Source organism: Felis catus, chromosome A2 (assembly GCF_018350175.1).
Source record: "Felis catus isolate Fca126 chromosome A2, F.catus_Fca126_mat1.0, whole genome shotgun sequence".
Taxonomy (NCBI): Eukaryota; Metazoa; Chordata; class Mammalia; order Carnivora; family Felidae; genus Felis; species Felis catus.
Window position 1 is genome coordinate 162,231,659 of NC_058369.1, and position 27,960 is coordinate 162,259,618.

At 57.7% G+C, this 27,960-nt stretch overlaps 1 protein-coding gene and 1 long non-coding RNA gene across 10 annotated transcripts in view; one reads left to right on the top strand and one right to left on the bottom strand.

Annotated features, from left to right (window-relative positions):
- The window catches only part of LOC111559558, a 28,115-nt gene extending 25,914 nt beyond the window's left edge, over positions 1-2,201 (bottom strand). The window contains exon 1 of the long non-coding RNA XR_002740650.2: positions 2,004-2,201. This is a non-coding gene — a long non-coding RNA (uncharacterized LOC111559558). The remainder of the gene's footprint in view (positions 1-2,003) is intronic.
- Positions 2,202-2,207: 6 nt separating this feature from the next.
- On the top strand, positions 2,208-27,022 carry KRBA1 (KRAB-A domain containing 1). 9 transcript variants are annotated; one of them, XM_011280654.4, is made up of 18 exons: positions 2,208-2,513; positions 9,243-9,369; positions 9,713-9,832; positions 10,527-10,667; positions 11,293-11,472; positions 12,321-12,452; positions 12,659-12,841; positions 13,720-13,860; positions 14,523-14,741; positions 15,245-15,418; positions 15,823-15,996; positions 18,137-18,289; positions 18,817-18,999; positions 19,789-20,001; positions 20,093-20,224; positions 21,252-21,359; positions 21,901-22,062; positions 23,778-27,022. In XM_011280654.4, exons 1-18 carry the CDS (start codon positions 2,502-2,504, stop codon positions 24,701-24,703), a joined length of 3,480 nt encoding a protein of 1,159 aa, XP_011278956.3. In that variant the 5' UTR covers positions 2,208-2,501; the 3' UTR covers positions 24,704-27,022. The 9 variants fall into 9 exon arrangements, with proteins under 9 accessions (XP_011278956.3, XP_011278957.3, XP_011278959.3 ...); XM_011280655.4 differs by having other exon boundaries at positions 21,255-21,359; XM_011280657.4 differs by having other exon boundaries at positions 14,565-14,741.
- Positions 27,023-27,960: the final 938 nt, after the last annotated feature.

Sequence of the window (27,960 nt, forward strand, 5' to 3'; positions counted from 1 at the left end):
AACACAATCAGTAAGCTTGATTTAACAGATCCAACTAGATCCTACAACCAACATTAGAACATACACTCTCTTTCAAAACAAACACAGAACAGTTTCAAACATTTATTACATCCCTGACTACAAAGCAAGTCTCAGAAAATCCTAAACAAAAAGAACATCACATACTATATTCTCTTAGTACAAGGTAAAATTCAATAAGGAAAAGAAAACTTTGAAAAGGACCCATACATTTGGAAACTAAAAAGTACTATTCAATGACCTCGTGGATTGAAAAAGAAAATAATGAAAACCAGAAAATATTTTTAAATTGCAGCCATTTTCATGTGGAGGAGTGGACAGTACCATTTATCTTTTGGAGGAAGCTGGCCAATTTGTTTGGGAGAAGTACAGCTGGCTAATTCACCAAAAGCCAATTCACACAATGGCCAGGTAGCCAAAGGCCAAATCTGATGAAACTAGACCACTGAGTATCAATTTGCGGAAAACCAAACTGAATGATTGAGAATCTTTAAAAAAATGTGTTCCAGCTACACTCCTGCCTCTGTCTCTGTGCCGAACTGCCAACACACACTTCCAGTGGAATTCAGGAGAGTTCTCCACAATCACTTTGCAATGCAGATACAGAGGCAGGGCTGGATGTAGGAACAAGGTCAGAGGTACAACCAAAAGAGATAGGAAGGAGGTTCCTCAAGCACTGGGAGAGCTGGCCACTCAGCAGATTGAGCTTCGGCAAACTGGTCACTGAGCAGACTGGAGGCTGGCAAATCGTAGCGACTGCTGACCCAGAGTCTACAAAGGGGGTCTCAGCCTGGTCGGGTAGGGGGCGGTTGAGTCAAAGGGATGCCAAGACTCTGTACATGCTATGATAAAGGTGTGTCTTGGGTGGAGAAATTACTTTTTTCTAAGTTGAGGGATTTTAGAGACTGAGGGTGGGGCGAGGGGAGGCACTGGGAGAAGGGACACCCTGGCTACTGGGAGGAAACCTACCTCAGCACGAATACCGGGCACACAGCACAGGCAAGGGGCTTACCACAAGGGGCTACGACCTTTAGGGATCCCGAGATCAGATGCTGAACTTGAAGCTTTCCTTTTCCATGCGGTGAAACCGTTGTGATACCTTCAAACACTCCCACAGCGGATTACACACGCACACACTCACCGGTCTGTGTTGCCAATTCTTTAGGCACGAAGGCCGGGCTTGGCCCTGGGTATGAAACTGGGCAGTGACTAAGAGTGGTCTCCCCTGGAGGCCTTTCCTTGAGAGGCCGGGCCAAGGATGTCAACACTGCACCCCAGAGTTCCTGGAGGTGACCGGCAGCAAGGTCAGCGGAGACCTATGGCAGGCCAGAGCTGCTTCAGGGACCAGCACTGGGACTGCTGGGCCAGAAATTCTCTTTCCCCAAATATTCCAGAGGAAGAGCCTGTGGGGGATGGGAGCGGGGGAAGCCAGTTCCCCGGGGCTGTGGGCCTCTCCGCTTGGCTGGACCCCTGCCTCTGTCTCCCAGAGCCGGTTTAGCTCCACATGCCCACCTTCTCTGAGCTGTTTTAACAGGGGGTGGTCCCCCAGGGCCGGAATGAGGCTCCTTGTGCTCAGCAGGGATCCTCCCCCTGCCCCCAGCCCACCACGTCCTGACCAGAATGGTGGGGCCCATGCTTCATTCACTCATCACACATTTATTTGAGGGCCTCCTACGTTCCAGAAACTTCTGGGGTCACCTAAGTCAACCAAATAGGCCAGCAATTGGTCACACTGGCCCGGCTCAATGCTACCGCGAGCGAGGGAGCGGGGTGGCAGATCTGAGGATGCGCGGGGGTCGGGGGTCTGGCTGCCACTCCGACTCACCCCTGACCGCGCGGCCCGCGCCGTCCGGCCTGCAGCCCCCTCTTCACCCCTGCGTCCGCTTCCCCCCCCCCCCCCCACCTCCCTGTGGCCTCGGAAACGGTCGGTTTACGGGATGTGACCTCTGGGAGAGGCGGGTCCCTTTTCAACAGAGCATCCCCACCTGGCACGGAGGATGCGCTCAGTAAATGTTGGGTCAAGAGTGGATGACGGATGGATGATGGATGAATGCGTTCCCGCGTGCGGACACACCCGGAGGCTGGCCACCAGGCGGATCCCGGCGCGGAGTCCCTCCCTGCAGCCTCCCGGGGTAGTGAGCCGAGCAGGTGGGGAGGGGACTTCAAGGAGGCCGCCCCCGACTCTGTCGCGCTGCGGGTGCCGCGGCGCCCTCTGGGAAGGGTAGTTCGCGCCTGCGCCCAGCGGGCCGCCGAAGCCGGGGGTCTACGGGCGGAAGTGGGACCACGTCTCTGGGAGTGGGGGGCGCCGGGCGGCCGGGGCGTCCCCAGCGTCGCCTCTCGCCCACTGCCCGAGACCCCCAGCCCCGCCTCCATCCGCGTTGACCTCGGTCGCCGCTGTCGCCGAGGGTGGCGGCACGGTCGGCGGGCCGGGAGCTGGCGCCGCGGGCCGCGCCGGAAGCTGAGAGCGGAGGTCGAGTCCCGGAATGGCGCGCCAGGTAAGGCGAACCCAGGAGGACAGAAGGACCGACGGACAACTCGGCCGGTCAGCTCCGCGCGGCGTGGTGCGGTCCGGTGGTAGGGCGGGGCGAAGACCCCGGGACCCGCCAACTTTGGGGTCTGGCTGTGTTCGGCCAGGCGGGCCTGCGGGGCAGGATTTCCTGGCGAGAAGTCTAGCCCCTCAGACGACCCCAACAACCCCTCCCCAGTCCTCGGCCCCCAGTACCCTGTACGTGGAGCCTGTCTCCACCTTTGGAAACTCGTTCCTTTGGGTTACGCATCGCCCTCCCTCGGCGTGGCCTCTTTTGATTGCTAGTTATCCTGGCAGCTGTGGGCACGAAGGCCTCGGGAATGAGTAAATCTGATGCGTTTAGTCTTGGTAGGATCCTGGACCCTTGGGGGAGGGGGCGTGAAACAAGGCCCCAGGTTTTATCCACCAGGTAAGGTGTGTAGATTCGAGAGCTGGAGGAAGAGCCCCATCTGTCATAGCCTGGGCAGTTGGGGCGAGTTGCGTGCGGGGCTGGGAAAGTGCCGGGAATACGTGATGATACCTAATGGGGAATTGTCGCACGTTCCCCTGGGTGAGCGACCGGAGCCAGTTCTGTAATTCTGGTGGCCCGTGAGATTGGTCCAACGTCAACTAATTGTAGATTCCATGGTTTGGAGGTGGGTGGGGATTGAGATGGTGGCTGGGGCCATCTGTGGCCAGGCATAGCCCACACTGTACCAGAACCTCCAGTCATTAATGGCCCACAAGCTCCCGGGAGAAGGCAGGAAAAGTGGAAGTTGCGGGAGCAGAGGCAGCCTTGCCTGAAGCTCTGGCTGTGCAGTTAAGCAGCCCAAGGGCACCCTTGCCCAGATTATGTCCCCTGGGCCTGTGCTAGGCCCTCCTCATGCTGCAGTTTCCTTCTCTACAAAATGAGAGGTTTAGACCACCAGTTTTTCAGATCTGATGTTCCAGGAAGGATGTGTCCTCACACCCTGTAGCTTCATAGAGGAGGTGGCTAGAGTGGCTTTGGGGAGCAGGAGATTACCGTCAGATGGATAGTTATGGGAAAGGCCTCCTGTCTTCCTGTCCGATGTGTCTCCCAAATACCTAGGGATGTGTGAGCACAGCCCATAAGTGGGGAGCAGCAGGGTGCAGAGTCCGATCTGGGAACCCAAGCCTGAGGCACTCTGGGAGAAGGGGTCTAGGCCAGGAAGGACTGTGGAAAGGTGGACTGGCCCTATGGGCCCAGAAGCTGTGGTTTTCATGCTGGGCTAGTGGCAGGGCAGAAGGAATGTTTTAGGAGGCCCAGCATGGCGGCAGTGAACCAGGAGACTGCACAGTTACAACAATCCTCGGTCAATCCAGAAAGCTTTTCTCCTGTTGGCTGAGGGAGGGAGGCCTGAGCGTCACAGAGGAGGTGAGGTAGGGCTCGCAGGGGACAGCGGGTCCAGACTGCAAGCCAACAGCGTGTTTCCGTCTCCTGAGGCAAGCATTTGTGCCTTATGTGTTTGCATCCCTTACACACACGCTCCTCACTGTGCCTCCGCTTTTTCTGGGCAGAGGGAGGCCATCGACTGAACCACCTACTCTGGCCACAGTCAGTTCCTATTTCCATTTTATAGGAACTTGGTCCTGAAGAATTTGTCTTGAGGCTGAGATGGTGAAAGACCTGGAAACCATCCCTTCCAGATGTCTAAAAGAGCTGGGTGTATTTAGCCAGGAGATAAAGAGGCACTCGAGGTCAGGAGTAGTGTGTGTGTGGACGAGTTCATTCTGTGTAACTGGACGTCAGGCCGACAGATTTGGCTGCTGCAGTACTGATCATAACACTTAACTGTGTCCCAGCATTTGGTCCAGGCACTGCCCGTATTAATTCATTTAGTCTTCACAACATCCCTAGGCTGTAGGCCGATTTGATAAATGAGTTCACCGAGGCCCAAGTGGGTTAAGTAGCTTGGCCAGATGCCATAGCTAATATGAAGCAAAGCAGGGAGTGGAGTTCTGGCAGCCTGGCTCCTGGGGTCCAGCCCCAGCTCCTGTGCTGCACCTCGTCTGTGCGTCCAGAACTTCCGAACTGCCCGATTGGGCCAGCGATAGGACCAGCTGCTGGAAATGTGGTGAGCCACCCATTACCGAAGGCATTCAAGTGGAACTTGAAGAGCCATCCTGTTTGGGGTGGAAATCGGCATTTCACGATCCCTGCTCCTAAAAGGTCTACAGCAGTTACCTGTGATTTTTAGCTCACAAATGCACTCCACTTGAGCGCTGGCTCCTAGGAAGAAGGGGGGCCGAGCCTGTTTGCAGAGGTCTGTTCTCCCGTATACTTTTCATCTCCAGCAAGGCTGGGCAGGACTCCAGCCTGTGACTGGACTATAGTGCTCCCCTGCCCTCTGATTCTAAGCTGAGAATGTGTCAGGATAACGGAATGTGTGAAAATGTAGATTTCTGGGCTGACTCCTGATTCAGTAAATCAGGAATGAGGCAGGGAAATCAGCCCTAATTATAAGCAAACTGAAGTAAATCATTTGAACCCAAAAGCCCTTTTGTTTTTTCAGTCATCATGTTATAAAAAGCTTCTGATGGGAGAAGTTGAGGATACAGAGTATTTTTCACTCAGTTAGTTAAACAGAGAACTTGTCTGCCTACCTCTTGGGATAAACTAACTCCCCAGGAGAACTGTCCTTCGGCTGTCCTGAGTCCTTACTCCCACGTTCCCCGCTCCAGCCAGAGCAATGCCATTTGGACTCTTCTGCCATTTAGCAGTGGCCACAGGAGCCTTTATTTGTACTGAGGATCTGTCACAGCAAACTTTATTGGGTAATAATAACTTTTTAAAAATTAGAGCCATTTGATTCTTGTTTTCTTAAGGTTTACTAATATTATTGGTTATAGTGACAACTAAGCCCAGCAGAAAGGGCACCCGAGTGTCAGCTCAGAGGTCCCAGTCCTACAGTTGGGCGTGAAAGCCTGCAGGCATGAAGCCTGATGGTGTTCAGCGCACCCAAACTACTCACGTCTGCCCCGTGGCTCGGCTGCCTTCTCCAGGTGGCTAATCTCTCCCATCGGGCTTGGTTTGACCAGCTTCCAAGTTCTGAGGATGTCTTATTTTGCTCTGGTATATTGGCCAGAGTGAGAGTTTAATAAAAATTTGTATGGCTAGCATAAAAGCAAAATAACTGTGACCTGATGGCCCTTCCCTGCCCCCTCCCCATCTTTCCTCAGCTGTAGCAGTGAGCGAATGGGGCAATTAACAGGGGGTTCCGACCTTGTTGGGTCTGGGATCCTCTTTTTTAATGTTGGAAACTCCCCTGAACCCTACGTAGTTGTATCCTTAGCATATTAGATGGTAGTCTTTGCAAGTATTTTACAAGAAGTTTTTTCAGTGTTACTTTTAAATTTTTAAAAATGTTTTTATTGTTTATTTATTTTGAGAGAGAAAGAGAGAGAGCATGAGCAGGGGAGGGGCGGAGAGAGAGAATCCCAAGCAGGCTCCACGCTGTCAGTGCAGAGCCTGATGTGGGGCTTGATCTCACGAACCGTAAGATCATGACCTGAGCCAAAATCAGGAGTCGGACATGCAACCAACTGAGCCATCCAGGCGCCCCTTTTCAGTATTACTTTTAAAGGACACACGTCCCCTTTTCAGTGTTACTTTTAAAGGACACGCACGTAATCACAACAGAATCTGTATACGTTTAAACGTAGTCATCAAAGTGTGTAAGCAAAAACGTGTGTTCAGTCAATAAGACCGTGTTTGTGACCATTCTGACACCAGGCGTGTTAGGGCAAGTCTGAGGCCCTGGGTCTACTCTGGGTCTACTGTGCAGATGAGAACTTTCTGACCGAGGTGTCTCCCTGCGCCATCAGCCCTGGGGTTCCCCTTGCCTAGGAGGGAGAGAAGGAAGAGGATGTAGCCGGGAGGAGCAGAGGGACGAGAGAGTGTAGCAAGGCAGTGGGCTGTGGGCTCTGGGAAGGAAGGGAGCGGCCTGCGCTCCCTGGCTGGGGACTCAGTGGGTAGAGCATGCAATTTTTAATCTCAGAGCTGTGAGTTCAAGCCCCGTGTTGGGCATGGAGCCTACTTTAAAAAAAAAAAAAAGAAGAAGAAGAAGAAAAGAAAAGAAATATTGTCTACCAGGAAGGCGCACTAGAGACTCGGTGCCCAGGGTTTTCACTGGGGGCTGGTCACATAGTCACTTCCACCTGACACGGACCAAAATCCCAGAGTTCCGGAATGAAAGTAAACGATCAGCATGAACCACACTGTGCAAACAGTCTGGGCCCAGTGAACCACCCTCCTCAAATCCAAGTTCCCTAACACTGGCCAGGCCCAGCCTGTAAGCAGGGTGGCCTCAGGCCTGCTCTGCTAGTTGTCATGCACAGACCCTACCATTGACTACATTGTATATGCCCAAAAGCCAGGAAGAAATGGGGGTGGCTCTCTGAAAGATGTTTTTGAGGATGTCTGAGCGTGTTCCTGGAAGGAGTGAGCATACGTGGGCCAGAGAGGTGGAGATTAGTTCCAGAGAGACTCCTGGCTGGCCTAGTGGGCTGTAGAGGGAGGATGGGAACCTCTGGGACCAAAGACAGGTAGGTGGTCAGTGGGGAGGCTGCCTCAAGCCTCGTGTGTGTGTGTGGATGGGGTCCCGACCACTTCAGCAGAGGAGCGGAGGGCAGTGGTTGTGACCATGTGGTGCCCACTGTCAAAGGGTGACGGGTAGAGTGGGAAGCAGATGCCGTGGGTGACAATGCTGAGAGTTGGTAGCAGTGATGGTTTTATTAATTTTTTTTTAACGTTTATTTATTTTTGAGACAGAGAGAGACAGAGCATGAACGGGGGAGGGGCAGAGAGAGAGGGAGACACAGAATCTGAAACAGGCTCCAGGCTCTGAGCCATCAGCCCAGAGCCCGACGCGGGGCTCGAACTCACGGAGTGTGAGATCATGACCTGAGCCGAAGTCGGCCGCCCAACCGACTGAGCCACCCAGGCGCCCCAAGCAGTGATGGTTTTAAAGTCTCTGACTTGAGATGATGAAACAAGGCAGTAGATTATTTACTTGATTAGGAAGTGTTTTCATTTTATTCACTAATTTTTTTCTTACAAATAGTTGAGCATCTAGTTCTACACCAGAAGGACCCTTCCCACAATTTACGTTCTGTTTGCTTAATTTGCACAAAGTGAATTTTTGCTGTAATTTAAAATTCATACCTATCAGATGCTGGTCATCTGGGGTCTCACAGCCATCTTAAGGCCCACTTAATGATTATTTTTAAAGAAGTCAGGACAAAATGTTTCTTTTATCTTACAAAGCAGGGGATGCTCTCCAAGGGTAGTCCCAGGTTTCTTCGGAGCCCTTCTCTGCACAACGGATAACGGTGTACCAGGCTCCAAGCCTAGAGGGCCAAAGAGCGAAAGGTCAGGGAGGGGGACAGAGTGGGGGAGTGTGGAGGTGGGAGCAGGGAGCCCTGGACGGTGGCCGGGAAGGGCTTGGGTGGCATCATCTCCTGCTAGAGTGTAGTGCCCACGAGCTGCATGGGCTTGGTGGTAAATGCTATGGGTCATGGCCATGGCAATCACCGTGGCTGGCTGGGCCCTGAAGGTCAGGTGAGACCAGGAAAGTGAGGGCAGGCTCAGCCCAGCACAGGCCTGGATTCTGGCAAAACAGCTGGAAACCAGAGTTCTACCTGGCCGGGCCAGAGGGTCTGCAGAAGAACTGTGGCCGTAAGATTTGGGGTCTGAAGTTCAGGGGCTACGAATACAGGACAGGTGCGTCGGCCGCTGGATTTCTTCATTCACGGGCACCCAGCCATCTCTCTGTGGGAGGGTCTGCCTCCTCTAGACTTGCGAGCTGTTTGAGGTTTTCTCCTTCCCCCTCTTCCTTGGGGTGGGACAGGGAGGAGCAATGTAAACATTTTGCTTGCTTGATTCCTGACTGTTGGGTCCTCCCCACTAAAAAGCGTGGAGTGTCTCGTTCGTTGTCGTCCTTACTATCTGTTTTATGTGTCAACTTTTTTATATGCCGTAGCGATAGGATCCCAGGTCCTTGCACACCCAAGGTGAAGCTTGCTTGTTGCCTCCGGGGGTTCTCTAACATGGTGAATTCAGGGCTGGCTGGACTTCCCAGCCTGGAGTTGACCTTTTCGGAGTCCCAGGCTGAGGGCCACGGATTGTACCAGCTCCTCTGGGAACCTGTAACAAAGGATTACAAACCAGCTTACCCAGCAAGTGAATTCTCTCACTGTGCTGGAGGCGACGGGACTCAAACCAGGGTGTGGGCAAGGCCGTGCCCCCCTCTGAAGGCTCTAGGGGAGGATCCTCCTCCTCTCTCCCGGCTTCCGGTGGTTCCAGGCCTTCCTTGGCTTGGAGCTGCGTCACTTCAGTCTCTGCCTCCGTTGTCATCTGGCCTTCTCCCTGTGTGACCGTGTCTCCTTTTTATGAGGACGTCGGTCATACTGGGTTAAAGACCCACCCTACCTTCGTATGACCTCACCTTAGTCACATCAGCAGGGACCCTGTTTCCAAATAGGGCCGCATTCACAGGGGCCCGGGGTCAGGGCTGCAGCCCCCCTCTTTGTGCACACAGTCCAAACCCCATCACTGTCTCTTGAGCAGATGCCCATCACCCCTTCACCTGCCCCCACGTGCCAGCCCCCCGCCACACCCTCCTTGCTCCCCACTTCCTGGTGTACCCCTGGTGTCGCCAGGCGGGAACCACCAGCTCCCCTGAGGTTGTGCCCACAGGTGTCCGTGGCCTTCCAGGACCTGGCGGTGCGCTTCTCAGAGGACGAGTGGCAGCTGCTGGGGGAGGGGCAGAGGGCGCTGTACCAGGACGTGATGCGGGAGAACTACGAGACGCTGCTGTCCCTGGGTAAGGAGCCCGCTCGCCCAGCGGGCCAGCACCATGTCCTGAGTCGCTCTGGGCCCGGCGGGCCTTAGTCTTACCTACTAAATGGACCCAGTTGGAAGTGGTGTTCGGGAGCCTCGGGCCTTGCTGGGGGCCTCGCTGATCTTCTTTGCCATTGTTTCTGGGTGAGATTCGGCGGGTGCTCCGGAGCGGAGCAGGCTGGTCTCTGAGCACCCGATGGCCCTGCGGTTCTTGGGGTTGGGTGGTCACACCGAACACTCACATAAGCAGCTGTGTGATTGCGTGTAGTTGGGTGGAGGCCAGCTTCCATTCCCAGGGGGCTGTCCCTCCCTCTTTTCTTTCCCAGGGACAGCTGAGCTGCTCCCCCTCTCTGCCTTCCTGTCTCCTACGGAGCCTGCTGGAACCATGGAAGGCAGGAGCTACGCTGGTGAGGGGCAGGAGCCTCCCCAGGGAGGAGGCCCCCTGGGTGAGTAATCCTGGCAGATGAGGGTCAGGCCTCGTTGGGTGTTCTGGCCCCCTGGGCCCAGGGGGACTCACTCTTGTCCCTTCCACTGGGTGGTCCTCAGCCCCTGGCTCTACTCCTCAGGGACCACTATGACCTCAGCCCTTGCCACACTCTACGCTCAAAGCCCTCTACGACTTTTTGCCCTTTGCCCCCCCGGGCTGAGAACCTGGCACACAGTTGCCCATTGTACGCAGGGCTAGGAAGAAACCTAGGGTCACCCTTGGAGACCTACTCAAGCCCCCTTCCCACCACCAACCACGCAGAGCCAGCCTGCAGCTCCCGAGGGTGCTGCCACAGGGCTGACATCTGCAGACCTCACATGGTGGACACGGCCCACGGGCCCAGCCTGGGTGAGGCCGGGAGGTTACAGGTGCCAAGAAGGGCAGAGGGCCTGGCTGCCGGGAGGGGCGGGGGAGGCAGCCCTCCTTGGCGCTCCCCTCCGAGAAGTACCAGGTGCTGAGCGACGGTACCTCGAGTCCCCAGCCCCGAGTCCTGGCTGTGCCCAGGCAGATCCTTTTACTTCTGGGACAGAAGTCACTCCACGTGCTACTCACATGGTAGGAGGGTGACATGAGACGTGGTTTGATGTCATGCACAGAAGCGTGAGTGCGGAGCTGACAGAGGGTGTGGGGGTTCACTGCGGCCTTTCTGGCAGGAGGAGCGCCGCCGCACAGCCTGCACCTCACGGCCCTGGTGCAGCTGGTGAAGGAGATTCCAGAGTTCCTGTTTGGGGAGGTCAACCCCGAGAGCGAGAGCGGGGGAGCCGGCCTGGACAGGGAGCGGGCCAGCCCCGAGGGTAAGTCGGACAGCGGCCACTGCATTCCACAAGATGAAGTTCAGGCTGCAAGCTGTGTGCCTGTCCAGTTCCTGCCAGACCCTAGGCGGAGTCCCCGGCTCATGAGCCCCGAGAGCACGTCCGCCCCCTAGAAGGCATGGGTGGTTGGTGAGACGGTGGCTCCCGACTCTTCTCATGGTGGTTTCTACGTGGCTTCAGCCACACCTCATGGCCCTGTCGCGTCGTGCCCTGTGTGGCAGCTGAGGCCAGTCCCTGTTCTGTAGATGAGGAAGAGGAAGCCACGCAGACTGGGCTCGGTACCCCCAGCCCGTGCTCTTCCCACCTCCCCAGACTCTTGCTCCCTCCCCCTGCTCACCGGTGCTGTCAGCTCAGACTGCACCTTCTCTCGAAGTCTGTCCCCACCAGTCCTGGCCTTTGAGCCTGCTCAGTGGATGGTAAATGAAACGGAAAATGGGGTGGGAGGATCTTATGGGAACAAGACCGTGGCTGGGAATCTGTATTTCAGAGCCCAGGAATGACAATGCAGAGGATACTGCCTTGGGACTGGAACATGGCAAGGAAGGGCCCGGATGGGACAGTGTCAGGGGCTTTTTACCCATTGCTGGGCTTAATTTCTGGCTTCCAGCGTCCTGTCCTTCCTCCCCAATAGCAGCTGTGACCGTGGAGACATGCCCTCTCCGAGGCCTGCTCAGCTGCCTTCCAGACGCGTCTACTGGCTGGCCCAGCCTGGCCACCATGTCTAGCAGCAGCTCATCATCCAGCGGCCTTCCTGGAGCCGGGGGACAGGGCAGTCCCCTCCCCATCAGTGAGTGTGACCCAGCAGGGGCAGGGCTCTGACCCTGGAGTCAGGGAGACTGGACTCTGTGCCCTCTGTTACTTCTAGGACTCAATTTCCCTTGTTAAAGGGGGCAGGCTCCCCAGAGAACGGGACAAGGTTCGCTATCTGTAGACCAAAGAGCAGGTGTGATGCTCAGTCCCTGAGCAGCCTCTGTCCCAGCCCCGCTTGTGCTCTGTGTGCTCATGTGCAGTCAGCTGAGGGCGGTGTCTAACATGCAGGCCCATCGGCAAGGGGACACCTGTGCGCCCCTGATCGGAGTCTCAGACCTTCCCCCTGCTGAGAGCAGAGGAGGGTGAGGGTAGCCACTAGAATTCCTCTGGAGTCTCATTGTATTTTCAAAAATTCTTGCCAATTTTGCATTTGTCAGAATAGCTGGTTTTTGAAGTATTTTAAATGAAGAGGGACTAAAATTGACACCCTTGAAAAACAGACCCCATTTAGCCTGTGACTTTAGGTGTCATCTGGCAGGGGGTCCATGTGCTCAGACTTGAAAAGCAGCAGGGCAAGATTGGGTCCTGCGTGTCAAGGCTGCTGGAGCGACTTACTGAGCCAAAGTCAGAGGCTGGAATTGGGGGGTTCCAGGTTATTCAGGGAAAGCCGTGTTGGTGCTTACAATGACACCAGAAGGAAACAGAGACAGACTCCTAGGACAAGCACACAGGAGCTGGCCCTGCCGCAAATCCAAGTTTCTAGTACTTGGCTGCCCCCCAGGGATTTGAGGTGCTGAGAGGTCTGTTCTGTGGGGACCAATCTGGGTCGGTTCCTCAGGACCAGGAGCCAGGGCTAGAAAGACCTTTCTGTCTCTCCTGTTACAGACACTGCTGACAAACCAAGATCTACAGAGAAGGAAGGCCCCGAAGCCCCAGGTGGGGAGCCCAGCCCTCCCACCTGTAGCCCCAGCAGGAAGAAGGGTCACCGGAAACAGGAGAGAGGGCCCATGGGGACAGGTGAGAGGCTGGCTTTGCGGAGAGTGGGGTCTGCCCCGCAGCTGAGCGGGGAAGGGCAATGGAGGCACGTTTGGCTCACACACGCGTGTCAGGCGGCTTTCTCATCTCAGCCCCCTGACCACCCTACACAGCAGGTGTTGTCCCTGCTCACACAGACCTTCTGAAGGCCACCATCAGGGCTGCACTGACCTTGGCCGGTCTTGTAGGTGCCGTGGGAATCTCTCCTGGGAGCAGCCCCTTGCAAGGCCTTATCAACTGCCTGAAGGAGATCCTTGTGCCTGGGCCCCAGCACCCTGAGGTGTCCCCACGCTCACTGCCTCCTGTCCCCGGCCGGGACACCTCTCAGCTAACCAGAGCAGAGCTGGGGCCTGGGAGCCCGCCCTGGGGAGGTGAGTCCCCCGGGGACCTGTCTCCTCAGGTCAAGGTTTCGGAAGCCCCCGAATTGCCTTTCGGTAGCTCTTTCTCCGAATAGCAATGTCTTCCCAAAGGATCGTTCCCAACGTGGCTGCTCCAGTATCCTCAGTGTCCTCGTTCTGGAGCCAGGCGGCTTTCTTGGGAGAACGGCATTTGGTCAGCTCGTAGGCGGAAACTCAAAAACAGACTCGGCCCTAGATCCGTGTGTGTTTTTTCACCCGTCTTAATACGGGACCTCTGAGGAGGAGCCGTGGCTGTCACTTCGCGTTGACACTAAGTGCGTGTTTGGAGGGGCTTGGGGGATCGGGCGGAGTGGTGGGGGCGGGAGCGCCGGCCCGGCGTCTGACGCCTGGTGGCTGTGAAGACTGTGCCTGGCCCCTGAAGCCCTTGAGCCTCGGCTTCCCCATCTGTAAAAGGGGACAACCGTCCCCCCCTTCGGGGGCTGTTGTGAGGCCCCGGTACGGTGACGGACTGGTGTTTGCTTGTGAGAAGCTCGGTCCGGAGATGCCAGCTCAGCTCGGGGCCCAGGGAGCCACGTGCAGGTCGCAGCCTGTCAGCTCGCTTCCTGCCGCTGCTGCCTGCGGTGACGCCGCGTGCCCTGCCTCCGTGCGGTGCCCGTGCATCTTCCCTCCCTCCAGCCGGCCGGTTCAGGGAGGCGTGAAGGCAGGCGTTTTTAAACCGAGCACCGAGCACCAAGCTGACGGCGGCCTGTGCAGATCTGAATGAGCCGCGAGAACACCCACATCTCTAGATTCCTGGCCCCGAACCCTTTTAACGGCTTACCTGGGTCGGCTGCTTTTGGCTGTGCGTCGTGACCGGGCCCAGGGTGAAAGTATGTTCCTTTTTTCTGTAGTGAAGTCAGAGGCAGCTTCCGGGGACTGTCCCCTCCAGGGTCTGCTGAACTGTCTGAAGGAGATCCCCGAGACCCCTCACGGGCGTCCCAGCCCCTCGGGCGTGCAGGAGGATCCAGGGGCCTACAGGAGGAGTTCTGGAGGTAAAGGCCACTGGCCAGGCAGGGAGGGCCCCAGGACGCCGTCCATTTCCTTTCCCCACTCCGAGCAGGGTTCCACAGCCAGGCCCTCAGGCCCTGGCCTCTGCATGTAGGTGGGGGTCACCGCATGTTGGGGGCGATCCCTGTCACGTCGGCTCGGCACGTCAGAGGCGCTTCATCGGTCCGTGATCACCATCCAGCCTGGCTGTGAGAGTAGGGCTGAAAGCTCCAGAAGGGAGGAAGGGGGCATAGGGAGGGGTAGGAGGCTGAGAACAGAAGACACGGCTCTGGCTCCCCGTAGACACTTGGGGCATAGTTTCGAATTGGGCGTTGTCCTCGTGGGCTGGGGTAGCATTTCCACTCGCTGTAGCTCACTGGTACTCAGTAGCTTCTCAGACTATTGGGAAAGTCGAATTGAGACGGGCTTGCCGGCCTTGGAGTAAAGACCTGATTTGGTGCCGCCGGAGGAGGAGGCTGATGTGGCTTTCCTCAGTAGAACCCCCTGGAGGCGGCGCCCCAGAGGGGCCAGGGGCAGGATGGGAGCGCGAGTCAGCGCGTGTCAGTCCGTGAACAGTGACCGCTTTGGAGCCAGAGACTGCTGTAGAGGCCGGGGCCTTGGGAGCCCCGTCCCACCCCTACAGGGGCCTCGTGTGGGCTTCCCACAGGGCCCAGGCCCCCCCAGACCCCTCCTCCCGGCCCTGGTCCAGGAGCTGGCGGCGTGCCCCCTGTGGTGAAGACAGAGGACAGCCGGGCCCAGAGCCCCCCAGTGCCTGCGTCCTGTCAGCCCGGCAAGTGGACCCACAGCCCCTCTGCCACCAGCAGCCAGGGGAGCAGTGGAGACACCAGAGGGGTCCAGGTGCCCAGCTGGGGCCCCGTAGCTCAAGGTGAGGCCTGGGGGCATCTGCTCAAGTCCTCCCCAGTGGGATTCTCAGCCCCACCAACAAGGTTCTGCCCACCCACAGAAGAGGGAGCAGGTCCAGGCCACGGGGGAGGAGGGAGGGACCACGCCGTCCTTCTCTGGCAGTGACTCCCCTCTCTTAACCCGCATCCTTCTCAATCCGGGCGCCCGCCCCAGAGCCTTCCATTGTAAGGAGCCTTCCGTTGTAAGGACTTTCGTTTTGCAGAGGTTCCCTGCCTGCCAGGAAGCTGGCCCCTATGTACTAGCAGGTCTCTCCACCCCATCCCTGGGCCTGGGGTACAGATTGTGTCCTTCCTGTGTAGGAACAGAGAACAAATCAAAGTCCCCCGCAGGGTGTCCTGCCTGGCAGGCCCCCATGCCTGGTGCAGGACTTGTCACCCCTGCAGAAGGCAGGTTGGGGCAGCCAGCCTGGGGCCGGGCCAGGGGAATGTGCCCGAGATGGTGATAGGGCCGTCTCCCCTGTCCCAGCCGGCAGTGCCTCGAGCTCGCCCCTGGAAGCCCTGGAGGCCTGTCTGAAGGGCATTCCCCTGAGTGGGTCGTTACCTCCCCAGCCGCCGGCCACCTCTGGGTTCCGGAGTCCTCAGCCGGGAGATCCCGGGTCTCAGAGGCCCGAGCTGCAGCCCCGAAGATCACACAGTGAAGGTAGACGGGGCCCTGGGCACAGGGTGGCATTTGTCCCTGCGCATGGCATAGGGGGACACTGAGGACGTCGTTAGGTCCCCCACTCCTCATCCTGGGCCATGAGGTGCATGCCCTTCTCTAGCTCCCTTACTGATGCCTGCCCCCAAGCACTTCCTGAATGTGGGGGAAACCAGTTCAACTCTTCCTGCACACTGCCTCCTCTGAGAGCTCTAGCTTACCTTCTAGTCCCAGGAGACCAACAGCTGGGTTCCCACGGGTTTTTTAACCAGAGCCGTGAGCCCCCAGCCTACGGGGAAACCCCTGTGGGAGATCCTGTGGGGTAGGTCTCCTGGTGCCCACCCAGGGCCCCGGGGACCTCATGCCCAGTGGCTTTCTCGTGATGTCAGCTGTGCTGTTTCCTGCAGAGGTGGCTATGGGGCCTCTTCTGGCTCTGAGTCTGCAGGGCTATGTGAGAGGCAGCCCTGCCCTCCCCTCAGGTCCCCACAGCACCCCTACCAGCTTCTCCTCATCCAGCAGCACCGATGGGGACCTGGATTTCCAGAGCCCAGGGGGCAGCCAGGGGCGTCAGCCTGGAAAAGGTGAGCCGCCGGGCCTGCGGCCGTCAGTCCTGGGAAAGGGTGGGCTCTTCCCCTGCCCACATCGTCTGACCCGACCAAGTCTGGCCGCGCTACCCAGTGTCTGGAGCAGAGCTGGGGATGTTGAGGCAGGAGCAAACCCAGGACTTATTACAGGGTGGGAGGGGGAGAATGGGGGATGGGGGGTTGAGGGGTGGGGAGGGGAGTATCCATTTTAACGACTAGGCTCAGAAGGGGCAGGACGATATCTAAGGTCTCTTAAAAAATAGAAAAGGGTCTCCTTTAGTGTCAAATTCTCCCTTGTCCCAGCCACAAAGAAATGCCTATGATATCAAACTGACCTCTGAGTTAGGAAAAAAAGTTCAGAGGTTCAGGTTCATGTAAAACCACCTTAAGGAGTTTCTGTGGTGACCTGTGTCTGTCCTAGGTCCCCGCACGGGGAGGCATCCACTGTGAGCTGTCACACCTCTTTGGAACCTTGCAGGACTCTGTGGGGTCCCCTCTTGGCCTTTTTACCCACTTGAATAGTCCAAGCACTGCCCTGTCCGCACTTGGTCCCCCTTTGCTCACCTCACGTGTTGTCTGTGGAAAGCCTAGAGCTGCCCCAGGACTCTGGGCCAGGCTAGCTGGGGCCCGCAGATCACCACTGGGGGCTCCAGTGTCCACGGCAGCCCGGATTCCTGCATCCTGCCACGGTCAGCTGCTGGTGTGGGGGCTTTTTCCTCCCCAGATGCAGCCAACTTCTCTTTTTAACGTTTATTTTTTATTTTTTATTGATTTTATTTTATATTTATTTATTTATTTTATTTTTTAAATGTTTATTTAGTTTTGAGAGAGAGAGAGAGACAGAGTGTGAGTAGAGGAGGGGCAGAGAGAGAGAGGGAGACACAGAATCCAAAGCAGGCTCCAGGCTCCGAGCTGTCAGCACAGATCCTGACGTGGGGCTCGAACTCACAAACTGTGAGATCATGACCTGAGCCGAAGCCGGACTCAGCTGAGCCACCCAGGCGCCCCAACTTTTAGTTTTTAATAGGTAATCACAGGGTTTTCGTTCAAAAGCTAAAACAGGTTGTGTAGGAGAGATGATGCCTCCCCGCCCCCCACCCTCCCGGGTCACCACTGCTGTGAGTTCTCCCCTTCCGGGGCGTCCCGTGCGTGGCCAAGCTGCTTGTTCCCTCACACAGGTGGTAGCCCGCTCTACACAGCTCCCCCGCCTCATTTTTTGTTTTACCGTTTGCCTTTGGCACCTTCCTGAACTTTCTCTGCATGTTTCTTGGACACTAGCCGCACCCCGTTCCTCTGAACCACTGGACAGTGTCGGTCACAGGGCTTGGCGCGTTGCTTGTTTGGGCAGCCTCTCTCGGGGCACCTTGTTTTCTAAGAAACCTGAACTGCAGGAGAGGCCGTGCTGCCTTTTGGAAGCTCCCGGCCCAGCTCTGCAGCTCCCTCTGTGGCTCTGGAACTCAGGAGAACCGCATTCGGGGCTGCTGCTGTTGAACTTTGCTGTTCCAGCACCACACGGCGGCCCAGAGCTCTGGTACCCTCTCTTTCTTTGTGCCTGGCCTGGCCCAGTGTTTGCAGACGCCTTCAGGAAAGAGCGTGGCCATGACGGCAGCTCCCGTAGATAAGGGCCTTTCCTTTTCTGGACTTCTGGCCCATCCACTTCCTGCTGTTTGCACAGCTCTGGCACCTGAAATGTGTTATTCGCGATGTATTTGGGTTTTTTCCCAAGTGTGGCCTTCTCAACCTGCTGCGTCATGTCCGGAGGCGAGGGCACGCGTTTTCCTCCGCGTAGTGGAGGGGGCCTCATGACGTTCGGTCCTCACGGCTGTCTGTGGGCGAAGCAGCATGGTGGCCTCCCTTGCCAGGGTGGAGCAGGGTGTTGTGAGGGAGCCTGGCCTGTGCCTGTGGCTCATCTTCCGGCTCAGACAGCTTGGCCTCTTCCAGGGCCAGCCCAAGCAGGCCGGCCCAGAGCCGGGACTGACACGTGTTTGGGACCAGGTGCCTGGCACGACCGGCCCAGCACTCCGTGCCGCCTCCCCAGGGCCCCAGCTGCCCCGCACACAAGGGCATAGCCAGGCTCCCGGGGTTCACAGAGACTGAGCTCTGACCATCCAGGATTGCAAATGTTGGGTTTTCGCAGGAAGCCCAGTGGGAAGCTCCCCGCTCCAGGGCCTGGAGAACTGTCTCAGAGAGATACCTGTGCCCAGGCCACAGTCAGCCTCATCCTGGTCCTCAGCGAGGGACAGGGGGCCACAGAGAGCGGAGCCCAAGAACTGGACGGCAGACAAGGAAGGTAAAGCATGGCCACCCCGGTGTCTGAGAGCAGGGCAAGGCGACTCACACACTGCCAACCCCCGCCCTGTGTCCCTGCGCGGCCGGCAGGCCCACTTCCAGCCCCGAGACGAGATGCTCTGGGGATGGCTCTGGCAGGGGCTTCTGTGAGGCCAGAAAGCCAAATAGCGCTGCCAGGATCTGAGTGTGGGCGCAGTCAGGGCGGGATGCCCAGCCCCACCACGCGCTACTCTGGGTCCAGGCCTGCTCTTTCCATCCTGGCTGTGCCGGCCCTGCCTGCCTTCAGCTGTCCAGAACACTCGCTGAGCTATGGGGCCCTCAGGAGTCCAGGTGGCTGGGTCTGGGGATGAAGAGGTCCTGGAAGGTTTGGGCGGCTCCCGGGAGCATCTGGAGGCCTGGTGTGTGTCCCACACCTGGAGCTCGTGTGCCCGAGAAGCCAACAGCGGCAGAAACTATTCTCTGTCCAGTAACTTCTTTGTCTCAACGCCCCATGGGGCTGACAGGCCCTTTGGCTTCTCATTGAAACAGGACTGAGGGGCGAGGCCTGTGAGCCAGCCCATCTGGGACAGAGTCAGGGGGAAACACCCACCAGGAGCTTCCGGCTGGCCAGCCCACAGGCGCTGACCTCTAGCAGTGTCCCCATCTGTTACCAGCGAGGACTCAAAGACCACGGGGCCACCAGGCCGGGACCGTGGCGGTGGCTCCAAGATGGTGAGCTGACATCTCCCTCTGTGTTTAGTGGCAGCCCTTCCCTCCAGATAAAATCCTCCACGAGGGACTAGATTTCCCCGTCCCTCTCCTCTGTTCCTTCCATCTCCCACCATTGCCCCGGCCGCATGCTCCACACCACAAGCTGCGTGCTAGAGCAGGTGGGCCTTCCCCAACCTCCCTCCAGCTGTTGGCTGGAGCATCCGAGGTGTGCTGAAAGAAGACTGTGACCTGGGTCGCTGAAAGGAAGGCGGGAGAATGGTTTTTATGCAGCCATTGGGTTTCTCTGGGAGAGGACTGGTCATTTCCTTTATTGCAGAGATTGCCTGGGGCCAAGGGGGCGGGTCTCCCTCCTCTGGTGCCGCTGCTCCTTTGCACTTACAGCAGTGTTCCCTCCGAGCCCGGCCAGAGTGGGCAGGCAGGGTCTGACTTGTTTGGCTCAGTGTGGTATTTCTAAATATTCCCAGCAGAAAAGAACTGGCTTGGGGTGGGGGGTGAGGTTCCTGGGGACATAACTGAGTCTCTGCTCTGGACCGCTGGTCCTGAGTGGGGTGCAGGTAGGTGCAGGCCTGGCTGGAAGCAGGGACGTGAGACTCCGGGAAGGTCCCCCGCTGGCTTTCTGGGGCAGCCCGGCCAGGCTCGGCCTCGCTTCTGTCCGCCTGCCGGCAGGAGTGGGAGCTGTTTAGCGTCTACCCGCGCTCGTGTGGGGCCGTCAGCTGAGCTGGAGGGGGACTTAGCCTGTTCGCTAAGGTAGAGGGTCCTCCTGAGTGTTCTTTTGTTGTCATGGCCCAGGGGCAGCCACGAAGCCCTCCCCACTCCATTGCCTGGAGAACTCCCTGAAGGGGATCTTGCCTGGGAGGCCCTTGCACTTTGCCTGCTTGGCAGGCCCCGGCTCCGGCTCCGGCTCCGGCTCCAGCCCGGGCCTCAGCCCCAGCCCTGGCTCCAGCTCCAGTTCCAGCCTCAGCAGCTCGGAGGGAGAAGAGCTGTGGCAGCTGCTTCCACAGGGTGAGCTTTGAGGGGGGACAAGGAGAGGCCAGGGAGCCAGGCCCCGTGGGCACAGCCTCCGCCCTGACCCCTGCTTTGGTTATGTTGCCAGAGAGGGACCGCCTTCCGAGCTGCAGGGGTCCTGGCCCCCTGTCCCCACGCCCCGGCGGCACCCCTACAGGCGGCAGCCTGGGTGAAGGCCCACGGAGAGCAGAGCCCGGGGCCCCCTACGGCCTCCATGCAGGTGAGCCTGGGGTCTCCTGAGAGGGGCCTAGATCCCCATATTGCCTGACTCTTACCAGGAAGTTCTCTACTTTGTCATGCTTGAGTTCCCCGCCAGAGAGAGGAGGGAGGGCCCAGGGCCCAGGATTGTTAAACGAGTGTGTTTAGTCAGGAAGCCTGGCAGTGAACTTGGTCCATATACATTCCATACATGTAATACATACACAGTATACGCACTGATAACGTCTCTATGTACACACACTGCTGGGTTGGTCCGAGCCTACCGGGGGTGCTGCTCTCAGCAAGGAAGCCTGAGGCGCCCACCCAGCCCTGACTCATAGGCAGCCAGCCCCACGGATGTTTACCCAACGGGCCTGTCCCCTGTGGTTCTGTCATAGGATGCATGTCAGCAAAAACCATCAGGGAACTTGGAGGGACGGGATCTATTACTCACGGGCCCTGCAGGATGCACAGTAGGCCTGAGGGGCGCACAGTGTGGCCGCAGGTAGAGAGGGAAAGGAGAACAGTGTGCTGACCTGGGGCTCTGCCTTTATTCGGCTCAAGGGCGGGGCGTCAGGCTTTGTCCGGTTCACTCTTCACTGGGGAATTTAAAGCATCGGAGCGGGAATTAGGGCACAGGAAGGGAGAAGCAGGGACACTCAAGTGGCCAGTTACCTAAACCTAAGTCACCCTGGGCCCTCTGAAAGACGGGCATTCGTGGGTCGGGCGGGATTGCCAGTTGCCGTGTCGTGCAGAGGGCAGTGTGTTTCTCTGAGATGGATGTTTTCTGAATGGACGGCTCAGCGATTGGACGCTTAAGGTCAGGGGTCAGGCACTTGGGCTGCATGTCCGTATATGTGTGTGCACATATGATGATGATCGTCATGTACACTGGGAAATTTGATAATAAACAAAAACAGTGTCAACAGTCAGACTCTTCCCCCCTGGGAGGACTTTGAGGTTGTGCCGTCAAGAAGGCTGGAGAAGGTGCGTGCCATTGTGGGCGGCCTCGCCTCTCGGTCCAAGCCCGACCCGGTGTTTGCCCCCAGCAGGCAAAGCCGAAGAGAAGACGGGAGGCAGGTGCCAGTTGCCCTGGAGAGAAGTGTACTCGGAAATCCCGGGCCGGCCTGGCCCCTTGGGCAGCAGCGGCGGAGGAGGTAGGGGTGGGGTGAGAAGTCGGGGAAGGGAGCTCTACCCCCTCAACTCGGGCCAGAGGCTCTACACGGTCCTTGGCTCCCAGCCAGGCTGTACCCGCGTTCCCCACTGCTCAGTGGGCCTAGTGGGGAACAGCAGTGTGGGCCTGGGCACGGGCTGGCTTCCTGTGGCCCACAAGGTGTCCCCAGCGTGTTCCTGGAGGGGGCGGGAAGGGGGAGCGGGGCTTGCCAGTCACCGCCCTCTCCATCTGCCCTCTCTGGCCTCCCCCTCGTGGTAGAGCTAGAGACGCCAGGTCCTGGCTGCAGAAGACTCCAGAACTGATCCAGTCTGCCCTCATCACATGTGCCCCAGCGGGCCATTCAGCAGAGCCGGACTCCCTGACAGGACTTGTGTGTCCATCTTGCATCTCATTTAACATTGTTTGAAAGTTGCAAGCTCAGTGGCTTTTAGGCTTTTAGGCCGGGGCCAAATATCCGCGTGCCAGAACGGCTCCTGCAAAATGATATATGTCCACACCCCAGGTGCTCTGTGCTCTCTCTACAGGGGCCGCTGTGAACCCCTGCCCTGCCCCTCAGCTGGAGAAAAGGCCCGGGCCGGGGCCCTGCCAGCCCCTTGGATCGGCCCATGGGCCCCTGTCTTGGAAGTCCAGGGTCAGTGAAGAATCCAGGGGCCTGGGGCCTGCAAATGGAAGACCAAGTGTTGCAGGTGAACCGGTGGCTTCCCTGTCCCCTCAAGGCATCAGGAGTCCTGCAGGCAGGGGTGGGCAGGGGGTCCGCATCTGCAGTGGCCACCCGCCTTCCCTGCCGCTCAGCTCCTTCCCGCGGGGCGGGCCGGCCAGGAGCTTGGGAAATGCTCTCTCGCAGCGCCCTTCCAGGCTCTTTGGGTCATGGGTAGGAAGAGGCTCACCTTGATCTCCAGGGTGCTTATTTCACTTCAGTGTTCTCTAACAGAAATAGCTGGCTCTTTCATAAAAGCACTCAGATACTTTTTAGAGGCAAGGAGACCAGAGTAAATAATGCCGAGAGTCAAAGTTTGGAGTTCGAAGAGACTTTACAGAGAGACGTGGAAACTGAGGCCCAGTAATGCAGAGTGATCTGGCCAAGGGCATCCCAAGAGATGTGGTTCTGCATCACACCTGACCTTGGGGAAGCTCCTCCCTGTACGTGTTAGAGGCACGTGAGGGAGGGCCTGGCGCACGTCCTCACTGCAGGGTATGTGCCGAGACTCTCACACCAGCAACTCGATTGGGGCTCCATCGCTGGCTCGTGCTCTGGAGGCACAGCGGTTTTGTTTTGTTTTTTAAATGTTTATTTATTTTTGAGAGAGAGACAGAGCACGAGTGGGGTAGGGGCAGAGAGAGAGGGAGACACAGAATCCGAAGCAGGCTCCGGGTTCTGAGCTGTCAGCACAGAGCCCGACGCGGGGCTTGAACCCGCGAACCAGGAGATCATGACCTGAGCCGAAGTCGGACGCTTAACCTTAACCGACTGAGCCACCCAGGCGCCCCTGGAGGCGCAGCTGTTTTAAGAGCACCGAGCTGGCCTAAGGTTGCCAGGCCCATGGCCTGTCTCTCGGACAGAAGTTAGAAGCCTGCCTGTGCATTGGCAGCCCTCAGCTTAGATCCTGCCTGAAGAACCTGACCAGGCAGCCCACAAGTCACTTCCGCCTCTGTTTGGAGCCGGGAGTTGCTAACGAGGGGGCAGAGCTGGGCTGGGATGCAGATAAGTGGAGGAAAGCACGTCTGCCCCACCAGTCTGGGGTGGTAACGGGGTTTTCTTCGGTTTGCCTGGGGTGGAGACCAGTTCCAAGGGGCCTTCGGGTGAAGGATTAGCTGATTTTTTTTTTTTTTTTAAGTAATTTGAGATCTCAAGTCCTATGACTCTGACTTCTGAATGGGGATGGTGAAGGCCAGGGTGCATGTACTGAGACCAACAGCACCGGGTACTGCCGCGGTCCCCTGGCCACGCCCCTAGAGGCGTCCACGCCCCAGGCTGGTCTGGTCCTCCTGTGCCCCTCTCCCAGCTGCTGTCCATGGCCTTGGCCTCATGCTGTCTGCTGAGTTTCTTTTGGCCCTGCCCACTGATGCGCTAGGGCAGGTTTAGGTGGTCTGGGGTGCCATTTCCTCTCAAATGGGGTACAAAGAACCTTTTCCTAGAAGGGAAGGCCGCTGTCCTAAGAAAGCTGGAGACCCAGTCTGTAGTTTGTCCGGTACGTGAATTTGGGGAGCGGCCAGGAGATGTGCTACCTTTGATGTCATGAGCACTGGCATTGATATTCTCAAGCCTGAGTCACTTCTGTCCCATCTAAAGCCAGGCCTTCGCGGATGGGGAGGATGCCAGATAGGGCAGCTGATGGGGCTCCCTGGGGGGAGAGAAAGGTTCTGACAGCCTGAGAACTCTCTGTCCCTGCTCTGGTTTTAGCCAGGACCCAGGGCAAGCCACTTCCCAGAGGCCTGCCTGAGCCACCCCCTGTGGCCGCCATCCCTCCGGCTTTGCCGCAGACGCCCCCACAGCCGTGCCCCTGCGGAAGTTCTCTGCAGCAGGAGCTCCGCGGCCTCGGTGCCGCCCTCTCGGAGAAGCTGGATCGGCTCGCCACCGCCCTGGCGGGCCTGTCTCAGGAAGTAGCCACTATGAGGACGCAGGTGGATCGGCTAGGGAGGCGCCCTCGGGGCCCTGGGCCAAAGTGCCAGGCTTCCTGGCCATGGGCCCTCTCCCGGGGACCTCGCTGGGCCAGTGGCCCTGCTCACAGACACCTGCCCTACGGGAGACAGAAGGGCCCCGCCAGGCCGAAACCAAAGATCCTGCGTGGCCAGGTGGAAGGCTGCAGGGCTGGTGACACCTCAGGCCTCTCCTGCAGAAGATTCCGCCCGGTTCCTCAGCTGCCTCCAGACGCCCCCACAGCAGAACCTTCTGGCCCCGACTGCAGCCCTTCCCAGCAGCCCCTGTCCTCAGCATGCAGCTGCCACACCATGGTGACCGCGCATGCCCCCCTCGGACACGCCGGGGGTCCGCAGAGTGCCCCCAGCTCCTCAGTGCCTACCGCCGGACCCCCGCAGGTGGCTTGTCCTACCGCCAGTGTGGACGCCGAGCCGCCGTGTGCGGCAGCCCTGCCTCCTGGGACCCGGGGCCGGCCCAAGGACCCCAGCAGCCTGATGGTGGGGGTCCAGAGGGCCCTTGGGGAGGAACTGTGGGGTGGGGGGTGTAGGGCCCTGAGGTGGGGGGCCCCTAGCCACCTTCTTCACCAGCTCAGCCCTGCCGAAGGCAGCTCGACCCTGGCCGCTTCCCCCAGGTGCCGTCCCGCCCCCTCATCCTGCTCCAGCCCAGCCTTCCCCGCCTCTGGGCCATGAAGGGGCTGGGAGCTCGGCCCTTGACCCCACCGCCCTCCGACTCCGGGATGCTGCTTGCTCAGGGAGGCCGCTGTCTGGGGTGTGTTTCTCAGCCACGTCCCTGGCCTCCTTGGCTCAGGTTCATTCAGATGTTGCTTCCCCGTCTTGTCCTTCCCACTGGATCTGTCCTGGCACGCAGGTGGGAGGCGCGCCTGCCCGGGGCAGCTGAGCAGCTGCAGCGGGACCACGAGAGCCCCTCTTCCTGGCACCTGCCCTTCCTGATCTCGGCATGAAGCAGGGCTTGGCTCTCGCTTTCCTGGTAAATAGGGGCATCGGTTTCCTTTGGAGAGAAGCCCCACTGTTTCAGCTGGATTTGCCCGTGTGGAGTCTGACGTTAGAGAAGTGGGGTGCTGAGGGAAAGGCCCTCGGCTCCTGCCATCGGTTACGGTACCAGCACAAGTACCCAGTCGGCTCAGCTCCTGCCTCTCCACGCTTCCAGAGAAGTCGGCAATCTCCCAGAAGGCTGGGGAAGTCAGCTGCAGGATGGAATTTGCACACGACTCCTTTGAAGAGCGGCTCCTGTTCAGGCAGCTCAAACAACAGACGTTTACCCTTGAGAGTGTGGAGGCCAGAGTCCAAGGTCGGGGTGTGGCCGAGGCAGCAAGGAGGGTCGGCCTCGGGGCTCTCTCCTGGCCTGTCCTGGTCATCTTCATGTTCACGTGGCTTTCTCCCTGGGCACAGATCTCCAGATTTCCCCTTCGTGTGAAGGGGCAGCTGCACAGGACCAGGCCACCCGAGTGCCCTCACTGTGGCTTGATCACCTCTTTAAAACCCCGTCTCCAAATAAGGTCACGTTCTTAGGTATTGGGAGTTAAGACATCAACACCAATTTGGGGGGCACAGTTCAAACCATAACACGTACGATGGATTGAGTTAGTCTTCTCGAATTTGTGTTGGGAGAAGAGAGCTCCTGCTCTGGGCCCCCCTCCTCAGGTGGCACTCGGTTATATACTGGGAGGCTTGCCTGTCACCTGCCTCCTGTCCTTCCCCAGGGTCAGATCTTTTGTCCTAGCCTTATGTTCCCACTTTAGTCCTTACTAGATGTGAAGAATTTTCGGGAACTGTGTATGTATACTTGATGCCCAGGAAGGGTCGCCAAGCGTGGCCTGGCGCTCTGCTGCCAGGACCAAGGCGCTCGATGATGGCACAAGCGATGCCGCGTGCCTGGTCAGGGACACAGCACGCTGGGGACACACACGGGGCCTGGCCTGTTCCCTTGGCTACCCCTACAGACGCAGCAGGCTGCTGATGTGGGACCGAAGGGGGAGGGCCTGGGGCTGACAGACACCCTGGTGGGGTGGGGTGGGGTGGGGTCAGGCGGGGAGGCAGGGAAGCGATAAATGTTTTCAGGACGGGAATGAGTCCCAAGGTGACCGTCTCAGAAGCCAACGTCTGTAAGATCATGTAAATAGGATGTTTGGAGTAGGCAGTCTCTTCACATGTAGCCATACTTGGTAAGAGAACACGGAATGGAAAAGTTCTAGACTTTCCACTCAAAGACCTCAGGAAGATGAGTCTTTTTCGGGCTGCGGTGGGCAGTGCGGGGCACGGCTCAGAGCCAATGGAAACGGTAGGACAGGGATGAGGGGAGAGGGTCTGGGGGTGTGGTCAGGAGGAGGAGAGTTCTGTGCTCCCCTGCTCGGCCCTCCCTCTGTCCTGCCTGCTGGCCTCCAGTCCCCTGGCCCCCTTCTCGGCGGCGGCCGTGGAGGTGGTCTGCACCCACCTCTGTATGGCATTTTAAGGTTTTGTTTTGTGGACTCTACCAGTGTCAGCCGTCAACACAGACCCTGCGTAGCAGGCACGAAGGAACAGACAAGCTCAGAGGTCGTGAATGACCTTGCATTTGCACTGCCTGTCCTTGGCGGAGCCTGCAAGAGCACTGCACCCTGGCGGTGCCCGCACCTTCCACCGCAGGGGGACACGTTACAGCCTTCACCTGCGCCGCAGACAAGGACGCTCAGGGCCAGCCCAGTCAGTCTCCGCGGTCCACATCCAATCCAACCATACAGGAAGTTCAAGACTTTTTAATTTTTTTTTTAATGTTTGTTTATATTTGAGAGAAAGAGTGTGTGAGTGGGAGAGGGGCAGAGAGAGACAGAATCCGAAACAGGCTCCAGGCTCTGAGCCGTCATCCCAGAGCCCAACGCGGGGCTCGAACTCACGAACCTCGAGATCATGACCTGAGCTGAAGTTGGACGCCCAACCGACTGAGCCACCCAGGCGCCCCAAGCTTTTTTTTTTAAGAATGTGGAAAATGAGTAATAAAATGAATGATAAGAAGCTGCCTGATTTGTGTGTTCATCCCGCAGGTCCGCCGCCCCGCGAGCACAAAACCCTTCTGCAGTTGTTCCCTCCAAAACCTAGGATCACTGCTTTGGTGAAAAATCTGTGTGCACTTCAGCACGTGTGTGTCTCCTTTGCCTACTGCACGGGGAAATGTGGTCTCTGGCAAAAGGAACTGAGGGGACTTTTTGAACTCAGGGATTCCAGGGACCTGGCGAGGGCGGGGGACGGGGGGAGACAGAGAAGAATCTAGTTCTGCCTGCCCCCCACCATGAGAAGTAGGCCGGCGGATGGCTCTGACCTGAGTGCAAACAAGTCCACTGCCACACAGAATATTCCAGAGAACACGCTTTTTGCCTCCTTTTATGAGACTAACAATCTTGAAACCAAAACTTGAGGACAGTACAAGAGAATCACAAGCTAACCTAGACAAGTGTACATAGAAGCAAAAATTCAAAAAAAAAAAAGTTTATCAAACTAGCAAATTATAAAAAGAATAAAATATCATGACCCGTAGGGTTTGTCACAGAGATTCACAGATGGTCTTACCATTTGAAAATCGCTAGTGGTAACTCACAATAATAAAGGAAAACATCATGCGGTCACCTCTATAGCGGCAGAAAGATCATTTGATAAGAGCCAACATCTATAAATAAACTAGAATGAGAAAGGAAATTTCTTTTTTAAAAATGTTTATATTTATTTATTTTTGAGAGAGAGAGTGTGAGAGGGAGAGGGGCAGAGAGTGAGGGAGACACAGAACCCGAGGCAGGCTCCAGGTTCCAAACTGTCAGCACAGAGCCTGACGCGGGGCTTGAACCCACGAACCACGAGATCACGGTCATGCCTCCCTACGGGAAAGAAGTTAGAGATACTCCCTCCTAGTCCTAGAGACTCTGCGGCCACCAGCGGGTACTGAGACACGCCAGCTCTCC